This window comes from Lissotriton vulgaris, chromosome 1_1 (assembly GCF_964263255.1).
Source record: "Lissotriton vulgaris chromosome 1_1, aLisVul1.2, whole genome shotgun sequence".
In the NCBI taxonomy this organism is placed as follows: domain Eukaryota; kingdom Metazoa; phylum Chordata; class Amphibia; order Caudata; family Salamandridae; genus Lissotriton; species Lissotriton vulgaris.
The window spans coordinates 312,711,718-312,726,669 of NC_141685.1; the positions used below are offsets into that span (position 1 = coordinate 312,711,718).

A 14,952-nucleotide genomic window follows, 5' to 3' on the forward strand; every position below is an offset into this window, starting at 1 on the left:
TAGCATTATCCTGGTCTCACATTATTAGTATTTGTGAATTGCCCTGATTGCTGTACGGGGAACTTTCTTCCTCCTTAGTCTTCTTTTCTTCAGGAAGAGTTTTAACATATACCTAAACAATTTAGCCCCACCTTGCATCCTGAATTTAATCATCCTTATAAGGTATTCTGTATTTAATCTAGTTAATATAGACTTTTCTGTTTGTCCTACTAGCTTTTTCACCTAATGATTTATGATACAATATTATAAATTATTTTTATTGAATTTTCAGCAAAGTAACATCACATTTACAACGAACATGACAGACCATTTCACTACTGCATTCGTTATCCAAGTGTAATCAATGTACATTAACCCCTTCAGTGCTAATGACAAAGCCAGCTCGTCATGGGTGTTACCTGCGCTACGCGCATGACGAGCTGGCTTTGTCACGTAACGCTGTTTTTTTAAATTTTCAGCACGCAGCGGGAAAACCGCTAGCGCGCATGCCGTTAACATATAGAAAGGAAATAAAAGACTCTACATCATGACACATCTATGAATAGGTGGGGAAAACTGTTACCTTCAATACAATCAAGACGTGGGGCTTGCGCTCACATAGTCAGTGAAATACTTCCAGAAATCTTTAGGTCGAGACCTGGCCGGTAGCTCCTCCTCATAGGTATGCAACGTATCTCTACAGTAGGTCATGTCACACAACCATTTCTTAGTGCTTGGTACATTTTTACTATCCCAACACAGGGAGATCCTGCTCTTAGCAATCAGCAGGGCTACCATACAGAATTTTCGCTTCACAGCCCGCACATTAGCAAGTAACCCCAATAAGCAGGTACGGATGGTACATTCAATTTCAGACCCAGCAATTTTCGTTATTAATGATACAACCTTCCCCCAATATTTCTGTACCTTTGGACAATGCCACGCCAGGTGAATAAAATCCGCCACTTCGGAGCCACAGCGTTTGCAGAGACCGTATCTGAAGAGTTTCGCAGGGGTTTGGTATATTTGATCCAAATATTTAAAATGCAGTATCCGTAAGTTCCCATTAGGTGTTAGCATTTGAGTGACAGTGCATGTAGTTTGTCATTCCACCTCAGTGAGGGGAGTGTCAAGTACCTCATTCCATATCTCCATTGCTTTGTTAGTGGTGTATGGGAATTCATTCTGTGCCATAGAGTATAAGCGAGACACGAGATGTGTGGTATTTGCTGATGTCAATATAAGTTGCAACGTGTCCAGTTGAGGAGATTCAGCAGGGTAGGTAGAGTATAATGTTTTAACCGCCCTCTGGAGTCTATAGTAAGTGAAACGAAACAGCAAGGTTTGGTTTTTAATATATGAGAGGTCTTGCAACGGCTTGATTACCCCCTCAGTGTAGAGATCCCCCAGAGTGGTCATCCCAACCTGTTGGAGTAGGTCCATACCCACCTTCTCTCCGGTAACAGACAGCTCAGGATGATGATGTAGGGGTAGTGCTGCGGCATAAAGAGGCAGTTTGTGGGCCAGTTGACCTAAGCTGTGCCACACTGCATTTGTAGTGTCAATGGTGTTAATATCTCTATTGTGTAGTGGTGGTCGCTTATGCGTAATAACTGCAGTTAAGGTTATTGGTAAAGCATCACCTTCCTCCACAGCTGTGTGTGTCAGGTACGGGATCGGATGATACCAGTAAGTTGCATATTGGGCCTGGGCACATAAGTAATATAAATAAAAATCAGGGACACAGAAGCCTCCTCTTGCGTAGGGTAATGTTAAAGTGCGTAGCTCAATACGTGCCTGCGTGCCCGCCCGTATTAATTTAAGCGCCAATGAGTTGATTCATTTGAATACTTCTCTAGGAGGGGGGATTGGAATGTTGTTAAATAGATCTAATAGTTTGGGCAGAATATTCATCTTGACAATCGCTATTCAATCTGCAAGAGAAAGCGGTAGTTGTATCCATCGGTTAATTTTGTCATCTAGAGCAGAAAGTACCTGTCCATAGTTGGTTCGAATAACCACCTCCGGGTCCCTGAGATACCAGACACCCAAGTATCGGACGGGGTCAGATTGCCACTCCAAGGGGAATTCGGTAACATGCGGAGTAGTGGTGTCAGACAGTGGGATGATGGAATATTTTGTTCAATTAATCTGAAGTCCAGAATGTCTACCAAATTTAATGTACTCCCTTAACAGTGGCGCCAAATGCTGTTCAGGATCTTGGATATACAGTAACATATCGTCCGCGTAGAGCGAAATATGCAAGGCTCGTGATGGAAATTGCAAAGGAGATGCATGGTGTAGTTGCCTGACTTTACAAGCTATGGGTTCGAGGCCTAAAGCAAATAATAGTGGGGACAGAGGGCATCCTTGCCTTGTCCCACGTGCTATGTTTATCAAGTCAGATATATAACCATTCACCCTGATCCTAGCTACTGGCTCCGTGTATAGCAGCTTCACCCATTGCGTAAATACTGGAGGGAAACCCATCCTCCCCAACACCGTGATCAGGTACGGCCACTCAATAGAGTCTAAAGCCTTTGCTGCATCTGACATAACTGCTATCGCTTTGGTTCTCGGAATCAAATAGTGATAGAGGGCAAACAGAGTTCTAGTGTTGTGTGTGGTAGCTCTGGACGGTACAAAACCAGATTGGTCTGGTAGGACCAAGTTTGTCATAAGTGGTTGCAGTCTAACTGCCAGCAACTTGGCATGTATTTTAGAGTCAACATTAATCAATGATAAAGGCCTGCATGAGTCGCATTGCTCAGGGTTCTTATCGGGCTTCAGCAGAGCTATCACCGCTGCTTCTCGCAGCGTTGGTGGGAGTTTATTCTGGTCAAAGGCACTACCATACATTGCAACTAAGTGAGGGGCAATCAGGTCAGCGTATTTTTTGTAAAATTCGCAAGTAAACCCGTCTGGGCCTGGGGCTTTTTCGTTCGGTAATGACTGAATGATCTCCGTAACTTCCTCATCCGTTATCGGCAACGATAAATATGTCCTCAGGGTGTCCGAGAGCAAAGCAATGGCTACATCTTCCAGATATGTAAAGAATTCCGCTGGTGATGCCGCGGGACGCGAGGCATATAACTCACCGTATGTCCTTACAAACCCCTTCAAAATGCCCTCCGCATCTGTGGAAAAAGATCCATCCTCCCCCCTTATCTGCAACACCGCTCTGGGCCGCGCCCTTCACAGATTTTTTACGCCAGTATCTTTCCCAGTCTACCCCCTTCCCCAAATCTTCTAGCAGCAGGACGTTTATGGATATATTAAAGTTCATCCGCCTTAAAAGATTGGTGTTCTGTTAGTATCTCTCTCAGTTCTCCCAGTAGTGACGGATCTTGTGTACGTTCATACTGAGTCTCTAGCGATTTCAGTCGATTTCCACATCTTGCCAGTTGCCCAATAATATCACGCAGTATTCCTACTGAAGTGCTAATGCATACCCCTCTCAGAGTGGCTTTGAAAGCATCCCATAGGATACATGGATCATCCGTGGATGGCTCATTTAATTGAAAGTAATCTTTAATGGCCGTGGCTATTGTGTCTGCATATATCGAATCAGTGAGAGCACTAGCGCTGAATCTCCAGCTACATGGGGGCCGGGGAATATTGCGGTATCTGGAAGGGATAGGAGGACGGGGTTATGGTCAGAGGGTGTTCTAGGTGTATGTTTAATGTCCGTGGTCCAGAGTAAGGCTTTGTCCGACCCTAATCAGTAATCGTTACGGGACCAGCTACCATGTGCTGCATTCATGTGCGTTGCCTCTCTAGCCCCATGCTTTTTTGTTCTCCATATGTCGTGTAAACATAGTGCAGCAATAATATCCAGCACTTTGGCACGCGCTTTCCTATGTGAGTCATTGATGGTCCCAGAGCTATCAAGATCGTCATTTAATGCTAGGTTTAGGTCACCTCCCCATATCAGTGTGGTATCTAGATCCTCTTGCAAATGCCCCCAAATCTCCTGATAGAAATCTTGCGTGTCAATTTTTGGTTCATAGGAGTGAACAAGCGTAACCTTCTGCCCCCGCAGAACCCCTGCGATTATAACATATCTCCCTTGAATGTCCTTAATCGTATGCTCAATTTTAAAATTTGTGCCTTTTCTCACGAAAATCATGACCCCCCTGGAATAGGAATAATAGGTGGAAGAAAATGTTGACTCAGCCCATCTACAACCTATGCTACGATGAGTATGGGGGGCTATATGGGTCTCTTGTAATAATGCGATATCGATATGCCATCGGTCCAGACATGCAAAGACCAGTCTAATTTTCTTTGGATTTGTCAACCCCCTAATGGTTCAAGTGATGAGATTTAAGTTCGACCTTCTCATCTTTCTGTCAGATATATGCATCATAGGCATCCAAGGAACAATCCATTAATTGCATAGTCACAGTTTACCCATTGACAGTATAATCTACAGTATGTTAGTGTAGTAGTCTTAAAACAATAAGTGCATACAACATGAATCGCAGCAATGGATCTTAAGTGCCCTGGTCCGCCAATCTGAACATAACCCTAACCCTTCCACCCCCCACCCACTTCAGCACCCCAATCCTGCCGAAGCCATATCCCAAAATGAACTTCCTTACTTCCTATGAACTGTATGGGGATTACCCATGTGGAGGTCCGCATAGGGTACACGACACAACCCAACTAAATGGATGGGGGCAGACCGTAATAATCGATACAGACTTATTCAACCATTTTACCGCTCCTTAATCGAACAGCAAGGTAAACATCTGTGGTATACACAATACAGATTTCAATTATATTGTGGACGGGATAACAACGGAATATATGTGCACCTTGAACAGTTGAACCAGTTCCTATTGTTAGGGCCAATCCGGACCCAATAAACTTACAAACAACCAGCAGGTAATTTTAACGCAGGAGATCAAGTATCACATGCTAGTGTTAATAGTAAACCTAGGGCATTGGGAAGAAAAAAAAATTGGCATTAAGGAGCATCTTTACATGTGAACATGGTGTCGCCCGACATCGTCCCCACAGCCTACACCCCATTTCCGACCATTGCCTTCAGTTGCATGGCTCTCACTCAGGTGTCTTTGCTGCAGTTCCAGGCCTGAGAATCAGTTCGGCGTGTTTGGCTAAGTCAAGTTCGTAAATCCAGTTCGGCCACTAGGGAACGTCATAATCTCAATTTCCTGCTCAGGCACAGATAAGTAGTTTAGTTATACAGCAATGGGGGCTGGAGTTATGTGTGTGATCCATAGCTCCCCAACAGAGCTAGTATTGTATGTCCAAAGTGTCAGCTCTCTGCTTACTTTCTCCCTAGGGCATTCCCTACACCATTCGAGCATTGATCTATGACATCTAGTTCGTAGACAGCATGTATAAAGTTACCACTTACCAACTCAAGTTCATTCAGAATCCAGTTCCGCTGTCTTACCCGGATTAACTTCTGTAGCATCGTAGCAATCAGTGCCGCTATCACAACTCTAGTGGAGTGACTTCTTGTGGTGGATAGTCTATTCTGAGTCTTGGTGTTGGTCTGCCTGTCTCTGTTCCTTACGCTGACTCGTTATTTTTTTGATGAACTCATGAGCTGCCTTGGGCATGGTGAGAATCGTTGGTTTACCTTCCCATGTGATCTTCAGTCGTGCTGGATATAACATTGCGTAGTCCACCTGCAGGGTCCTCAGTTTCGCCTTAGCAGTCGTAAACTCCCGTCGAGCCAGTTGTACCACAACGGTATAGTCAGGATACAATTGTAGCTGATTTCCCTGGTGATTCACTTGTCCCTTTTCCCATGCCATCCGCAGGATGCTGTTGCGATCCCGATAATTCAGCACACAGGCCACAATGGGTCGAGGCGGAGCACCGGATGGTGGCTTGGAAGCAAGCGATCTGTGTGCTCTTTCGACTGTGAAGAGTGGGGATAGTTGTTCCACCCCAAATATCTCCAGACACAAATCTTCCACGTACGTCTCCATGCGACCCGTGATCGTTGTCTCCGGCGCCCCTGAAATCCTGACGTTGTTCCGCTGTGACCTGGCCTCTAACTGCTCCACCTTGGCCTTGATCACCTCCAACACCGTATCCATGCCCCCGCACTTGCCTGCGGTGACATGCGCCTCGTCTTCCACCTCTGATATGCAATTTTCAGCCGCATCAAGCCTTTCCCCTTGTTTGTCTAATTTAGCCACCATATTGTCCACTTGACATGTGAGGTGGTCAAGCTTCCCATTTATTTCCTGCAAATTGGATTGTATCGCCTTCAGTATAGTCGCCATATTATTCTCCGCAGCCCCGTCCCCTTTTGCCTATGTATCCGAATGCACTGATGGCTCCTGCACTGTCCTGCGGGTCTCAAAGTTGAGCTTTGGTTGTTGTTTGTCTAGTTTCCCCATTATGGCGCCTTGTTTCTCTCCTTGTGTCGTTTTCAAAAATGCAGCTTCCCTATACCGCAAGTCCAGAAGCGGAGGGGCACTTTTAATTTGGTAATGGTTCAGCCAAGTCTGTGAGGGATTCCTGTGATAGCTCGCTGTCTGTTTCTGGAATAGCCACAGCAAGGCGGTGTCAGTGTCGAGCACGTGGCATCAGGGAATAAACCTCGTCTTGCATGGAGCAGGCGATGGCACAATTCAAACCGCAAATACCTTGGGAGTATTGCCTGTAGGGACTGGTGCTGGCATGTGAGGAGCGAAACCAGGGATGTGTCGCACTATTCAAGAATCGGGAGTGTCTGATTATCCGAGCAGTGATTGTACTACACGGTGGCAGGCGATTTTAGTGGATGCCAGGTATGGCAGCTGTGCTTTGGAAACAGGAGCGTGCGTCCAGGCCGTTCCTCAGTCAAGTATTCGGTGCCCACATCAATAACATGGCTGACGGCGATGGGGTCATGGTCGCCGCCTTTCAGGGTAGGAGTCGCAATATCACAGACAGCGCTCTAGCAGTCAGCTTCCCTACATCTCGTTGTTTGGTCATTGAGGCGATCTGTGCCCGTTGTAAGGAAACTGTGGAGCCTTTGGTTCATTATTGACTTTGAGGCAGATTACTCAGCCACCGATGGTAGGGGGCCTCGCCCCACGATCTCCTCCTCTCTCCTCAGCATAGAGGATCGATGCTGCCTCCATTACTTCATCGCCGCTGAATCTATGCCCCTCAGTATCAAAGGGGTGTGCGCCGACTGTACCCCCGGCTCGCCAGGTCCGTCCGTTCTCATGGGTGTGCATATGTAAGTATACCGGTGCGCCCCAGTGTTCCGTCTGCATACCGCACTACGCACTTCATTAGACTGTGGGCGCCGCCATTTTAGGGCTTCAGGTTCGGGAGTATACTATCCCCGCCGTGTGGATAGAGGATAGAGGGAAGAGGTGTGGCGCCGCAGCCAGGGCGACTGACTCTGGAATCTAGGGATCACAGTTCGATCTCCGTCACCAGCGGCAGATTAGCCCAGCACCATGTGACTCTGGGCAATAGCTTGCTTAATCTTCCCGACCGTCCCCAGCGCCTAGAGACCCTTACGGGTGATTGTGCGCTTTACAAATGTGGATTATATTATTATCTTTGATCCCCCCCGATGGCACATCAGCGCTCTGTGGTGTAAAACCATGCCTTTCGCTTGATGTAAGAATCGCAGTTATAGGGGCCGTGCCTCACCTTCCGCTTTATTGCTGCCTGTTGCTCCGCTGCATCATCGCTGCCATTTTGTGTCTCGGCCGTCATGGGAGATGAACAGCCAAAAACACCTTTCTTCATCCATTTGCAGCTCCACTAATTCGCTCCACATCTGCCCGTCATATTCCCACACCTCGCTGTGTCTTTACCACATTTGCTGATGTCCGTAATGTGAGTATTTTCGCGCTGGATCTCGGTCTGCCCGGCAGAGCTGTCGCTTCAGGCAGCCATCCCGCTGTGCGCCTTCTAGCGCCTCCTTATGTTACAATATTGACCAGAAAATATTGTAGTAACAAAACAAACGCAAGAATATCAACAACAAAATATAAAAAAATATATATAAATTGCAAAACTTATGAGAACAAAAACATTGTTACTCAAATAGCAATTGAAATTATCTAAATATCAACATAAAACATATTAGCATAAAAAATATTGATAGAAAGCAATTGTTTAAAAAACAAATAAATCTGTTACCTGAAAATACAAACATTTCTGCATCACAGTTAAAACATCCTACTTTAAAACATATATATAAAAAATAGATGCCCTTACGACACAAGTTAGAGACAAAACATACAAAATATTAGAACATTGGAATGTTGGGAGCTCCATTGAAAACAATGGAGTGCTCTGGGCTTTGTAATGGCTGGTATAAGCCTAGAGCTCCAACATTCCAATGTTTCTTTGTTCACAGCACTGGCTGTGAACAAAGGGTTCGGGGAGTCTGAGGGGATTCCAATCCCCTCATGCTCCCAAAAGGCTTTGTTTTTTTTGTTAGAACATTCTGTCCTCTAGTGACAAAATGTTCTAATAGCCTTATAGCCCTTCGTAGAAGGGCTATACCGCTATTAAAGTCCCTCTCCCTTGTTAAAGGCCCTCGCCTTTGGCTCGGGCCTTTAACGCTGGAGAGGGCCTTTAATAGCCGGTATAGCCCTCTACGGCGGGGTATAAGGCTATAATAAACACCTAACTATTGCATTTAAATATAAAACAGGAATAAGCATGACTATAAACATTTTTATGAAATGGTCTAATATTACAATACATATCCTATAAAATAAATTAAATAGTACAGAAAACATTTACTAATAAGATATAAACATGACAACCCTAAACTTACAAAATGATATGTATTACTAACAATGGAGTATATTACTAAATGAACAAGCATCACTAAAAACTATATTAAACGCAGGGAAGTACTCACAGTTCTGATGCTGTGGAAAGATAATTCAAAGGTGTATAGGTGCAAAATCATTTGTAAAAAAGAAAAATCCCCAAATAATATATCTTTTTGGGCATGGCATACTTTATCTAAATCAGTAAAATTAATAATTAAATGCAATCATTAAAATGTTAAATTAAACATTGCGACTCTGGTTTCAAACCATATAATACTTCCAAGGAAATTAGATCAGAACCCAACCTCCTGCGCTTAAGGAAATCTCTCAAAACCCTTCTTTTCCCTTAAACCACTCCCTCCCCCGCACTTCCACACTTCAGGATAACGAGGTTTAGCGCTGGGAAACTCTTGGGTGACTACGCACTCTATAAAAACCTAAAATAAATAAATAAAATAAATAAAATGTCAGATGGGTATAGAGTCCAGACATATGCAGTTTGGGAAACCAAATGTTTGGAGCACTCAGGACAATAGGCCCTGGAAGTAAACATGAATAAAAAATATGCTGTTTATAGGCAAATGTTAGTGTCTATTGACCACTGGGCTTAATCAGTATTTCCATACTTGTAGACTGTTGAGCCCGAGGCAGTGTTGAAATGAGTTGCTAGATTTATTTCTCTTGAATCAAAATAGGTATGTTGTCAACAGGTCTCACAAGAAAGTTTTAAATGTGTAGGAAGAACTTTAAATCATATCATTACGAGCTAAATGACTCACACCAGAGAACATCTGGTAACTTGGAGCTATTAAATTTAATGTTAGGAATACATTGTGTATGATTTTTAGCCACAACAGGGAAGTGATTGGATTACAACTGAAAGTGATATGAAGTTTGGTGATGATATTAGTTAATGCCTCTAAAAACCTAAGACACAAATCAGTTCACTAGCTCTAAAGCCCGTAGTTTACTGGACATACCTTAGGTGTACAGCGGAGGTAAGTGATGTTACAGATACCATTGGAGAAATAATGAGCTTGAATAATGCTATGCAGATCCCCTGGCTTAAATTTGTATTTAATTGGCTCCCAAAGCTGCATTCACAAAAATTGTGGAATAACCCAAGACTTATTTGCAAGGCAGATATTGAAGGGCTAAAGTCTAAGTACCGGGCCTACGCCTATAAACAGCATGTTGTTGTGGCTCCATAGGGTATTTGACTAATTTGTTCCTCGATTTTAGGATTTCCGTATGTGTTGAACCATTTTTGGACATCATTACACTGCCACTGACCAAGAGCATGTATGTGTGCTTTCAGCTAGGTACCCTACCATTGCAATCTGTCACAAGCAGGTGGAAGAAAAGTCTGGGTGCTTACCCGTGCCAAGCTTGTGGTTAGGTTTCTGAGAGAGAGGAACATGTTTTGTTTTTCTGCTCGTAATACTTAGGTTCCCATCAGAAGTGGATTCAACCAGTGTGTTTGAACATAGGGATGACCGATTATCTTCCTGCTCTGAGGACCCTGATGAGCGGTACCTCTATTCCTATTGTGTTTGCTGTGAGCGTCTATTTGACTAATGCATGGTACAAGCATACAAAATTTCTATCTCACTCAGCTCTCGAATAGTGAAATTTTGCTACCTGTGTACTGCCTATGGCGAGGATCTTGTTGTTTTATTGATATTGTGCGCTATGCATATTTTGCACTCTCTGGTATTGCACTGATTGTCTTCTGTATTTAGACTATCTTGCTCTTTAGCAATCTATATAAGATATGATTTATATTGTACAACTTATTTTTTTATGTCAATCCAGTACTTTCTGGCATTTTATCAAGTGCTCTCTAAATGTATTGCACATAGATAACAATGCATTCAATGACTTCTTACTGGCGAGACTGATTTGCAATGTAACACACTGGATTCATTGATCTGCTATATATGCATGAGTGTGAGTCGTCTCTTTTAAATGTTATCCATATGATTATTTTTAAATGCGATATATTGGTCTTTTATTCTTGTATGTATGCTTTGTTGGTTTCCGAATAGCGTACTTTGATGATGACGATGAATCAATTCACTAAGAACTTTACAGATTTTGGGTTTAGTGAGGAGTGTATGGCTGTCAAGCCTTTTCATACAATACGTGTTTATGATGGTTTTCCATTCCTACTGTTTCTTGCAGTGAAGGAGATATTATTGATACAAACTTGAAATCACAGATCTCTGTGTACAGGCTTCCAAGGTGGACAAAGAAGATTTTGTCTTTCATCCTGAGACCATTGGTAAGCTATTAGATTTGTTTCAATGTAAACATGAGGTCAGATTTTTGTCTAGTAAGTAACTTTAAATTGACTTCGAATGATATTGCTTCTAAAATGCTCCAGAGCAGATTGCATGTTAGGTTGGATACAAGGCAAAAACAATTCCTACATTGATTAGCCACATCATAATGTGTTCACCTTTAACTGTGAAATGCTTCAATAGCCACAATGCCATCACTCTACGGCAAACAATATTGACTGAGGTTAACATGTCAGTACTTCCAGCACTGGCAACTGAAATACCTTTGATTATGGCCACTGCCCAAACATGTATGCAGATAATGATTCAGGTAGATCAGCAAGTACAATTTAAGTGTTTTAAAAAATATATATTTATTAACATTTGAGAATGCAATCATTACATCAGGATACATGAGCTTTTCTTACATTCAACTTCATATATTACCAATGTCCTGACCTATATAGTCCTCCATATTGTGTTACCCAAAAAAAGGCATCACATTGAGATAACTCATAACTCCCTAAACTCCCTCAAGATCAATTTAAGTGTTGGTCTGAGATGCCACAATGGAGTACCCCTGAACCTAAAGAATAAAGGAGCAAACTTCACTTTCAGATCCATGTATTATTTTTTCAGTTCAAGAAAGCTTTAGCTCAGAAATTACTAAAACAGAGACAGTTTGTTCTGTAGCAAAACAAAAGCTGTTACTAAGGGCCTAATTTAGAGTTTGGCATAGAGGGTATGCCATCACTACATCAATGGAGTACACGCTATGCCAAGCCATCGGCCTGCTCCCTGATTTACAGGTGGGTGGACTTTAAGTGTATCAGAGTTGAAGCATATTCTGACTCAGCCATTGAAATAATTCTCTGACAAACAGAGGGAGAACAGTCTATCAGAAGTTTACATATAACACCATCTGCCCTGCAGTATAATGTGGTTTGAGGTTTTGTTGACATTTACTTGTGTTTCTTATTGGACTTGCTTAATAAGAAGTCTGTTGTTTACTCTCTACCCTTGAGCCCAGCCGTATGGCTGAAACATGTAGGGAGTTTGGCTCCTCTTTAATAAAATGATTGCAACCTCAGATTGCACATTTTCAACACGACAGATTTGATGATGGTATACATATATATATTCACTGAAAAAAACATTGGTTTCAGGGGCGTTATAGTTAGTTGGACATTTCACTCGTACAAAACCATTGAAATTCCCCCCTTATAGTCAGTTAAGCTAACTATAACTCGCGCGCTGGCAATGCACTGTTGATGACGTCACATATTACATCACTCATGGCATGGTCAGTGACATCACTGATAACATCACCCAGTGAATGTGTGTTTTTCTGAAAATTAAATATGTTTTATATGAATGTCTGACATAATATCGACAGACATAATATCGAAATACAAAAATATCGGCACAAAAATATCGACATCAAAAATATCAGAGTCATATCTTCATAAAGGTAAGTACAAAAATATCGAAAAAATAATATCGTAGTACAAAAATATCGAAATTAAAAATATCGTTTTTTTAAATGTATTAATAATAATGTAAAAATAATTTTAAAATACATATAATTTTACAAATATTAAATAAAAATATTAAAACAAAATTAAAACTAATACATATACGTTTAAAATAAATAAAACACTTAATAATTTAATGTAATTTTCTTTTTTTTAATTTCATTTAATTGATTTAATGTAATTTTTTTTATTTTTACCCTGTACGCCTGTACCCCAAAAACCCAAAACTGACCCTGAACCCTAAAAATATCCCTGTACCCCAAAAACCCAAAACTGACCCTGAACCCTAAAAATATCCCTGTACCCCAAAAACCCAAAACTGACCCTGAACCCTAAAAATACCCCTTTACCCAAAAACTGAAAACTGACCCTGAACCCTAAAAATACCCCTTTACCCAAAAACTGAAAACTGACCCTGAACCCTAAAAATACCCCTTTACCCAAGAACTGAAAACTGACCCTGAACCCTAAAAATACCCCTTTACCCAAAAACTGAAAACTGACCCTGAACCCTAAAAATACCCCTTTACCCAAAAACTGAAAACTGACCCTGAACCCTAAAAATACCCCTTTACCCAAGAACTGAAAACTGACCCTGAACCCTAAAAATACCCCTTTACCCAAAAACTGAAAACTGACCCTGAACCCTAAAAATACTCCTTTACCCAAAATTAATTAATATTATTTAATTACCAATTAATTATTAATTAACAATAACAATGAAGTAAATATATTAGCACATTAGCTGTAATTAATTTAATTTAATAATTAATATTATTTTTCCCAATTAATTAATTAAGAATAACAAAAAATTATATATAAAAAAAATTACTCTAATTAATGTAATTAACTAATTAATATTAATTAATTACCAACTAATTAATAACTAAAAATATGTACAAAATTATATTAATTAATTAATTAATTAACTAATTAATATAAATTAATTACCAATTAATTATTAAATAAAATATGTACAAACATATATTAATTAATTATTTATTATTAAATTACTTCCCACCCTATTCCCCTATAAACCCATAACCCGCTACAGAACATATTTATCAATTAATCAATTAATAAAAAATAATTAAAAATTAATTCTCAATTATTTAATTAATAATTCCTATTAATTAATAATTAATTTAACATAATTAAATTACTTCCCACCCTATTCCCCTATAAACCCACAACCCGCTACAGTAGTAAAAGACAATATTTAATTAAATTACATTAAAAATAAATAATAAAACATAATAAATACAATATAATATACACTAAATTTATTTACAAATTGATATTAGTAACATCGAAGTTATTTATTTCGATATTATTGACATCGATATTTAAAACTTCGATATTACTGATATCATACTAATATCGATATTAAGACTGTCGATATTACTTACCTTCAATATTTTGTCCCATCGATATTTAAACTTCGATATAATTGTATATCGAAATTTAAAACTCGATATTTTGTCTGTGTACCGTTTTATATATGTATATCTCAAGGTCGATGGATGAATAAATAGGTATATAAGTGTCTAAATGGATGATTTTTGTTTTGTAAAATTGATTCTACAACTGACTGATTAAGTGTATCTTAATGAATACATGGGTTAGTGAGTAATGTTTAAATATGTAAATATCTGTATCAGTCTCTCACTTTGTGTATAAGTGGCTGCATGGGTTGGTGAGTAGCTACATGAGTGTCTATATAGGTTCTTAGTTGTTTTTTTGAGTATCAGTATGAGTGTCTGCATGGTTCGGTCAGGGTTATTACTTAGTGCATAGATGCGTGAATGAGTGACTCACTGTCTGTATGTGTTGAAGACCGCATGTGTGCAGGACTTTATGGGTGGATGAGTGTGTGTATGGGTGTGTTAGTGAGTGAATGACTGTCTTAATAGTGTCTTTATTGGTAAAAACATATGTTTTAAACTAGTATATGTGAGTATTGGTGTATATAAGTGAGTATATGTGAGAGTGAGAGATTGGAAGAGTTCCTGTATAAATTAGTATGTGTTTCTATAAGTGATTGCTTAAGAGAGTAAGTATGTGTAAGTTTCTGTAGCAGTAAGTGTGGTGGTGTGTGTATAACTGTATATTCGATGTAATGGATGTTTGATACTTTGCATGTGTGACTGTGTGTGAGTAACTCTTTGGATGAGTGTCAGTGTGTAACAGGATGTATAGGTGTATGAGTACATATGCTGAGTAAGTACATGTATGAGTACTGTATAGGACTGTTGGTGAATGAGTGGATGTGTGTGTAGATCTTGTAACTACTGAATAGGTGTGGTATTGGTATGTCCATTGTTTTGAAAATGTTAGTTTCTATTTTTGGCTGTGTGTATCAAAAGTTATATT

The 14,952-nt window shown here is 40.4% G+C and overlaps 1 protein-coding gene across 2 annotated transcripts in view; it reads left to right on the plus strand.

The window, feature by feature from the left end:
• Nucleotides 1-14,952, plus strand: part of LOC147747105 (vitamin D3 hydroxylase-associated protein-like) — a 289,799-nt gene that overhangs the window by 159,232 nt on the left and 115,615 nt on the right. For both annotated transcript variants that reach the window (XM_086952355.1, XM_086952356.1), the window contains exon 10: nt 10,947-11,046. In XM_086952355.1, coding sequence (XP_086808481.1) covers nt 10,947-11,046 — 100 coding nt within the window. The remainder of the gene's footprint in view (nt 1-10,946; nt 11,047-14,952) is intronic.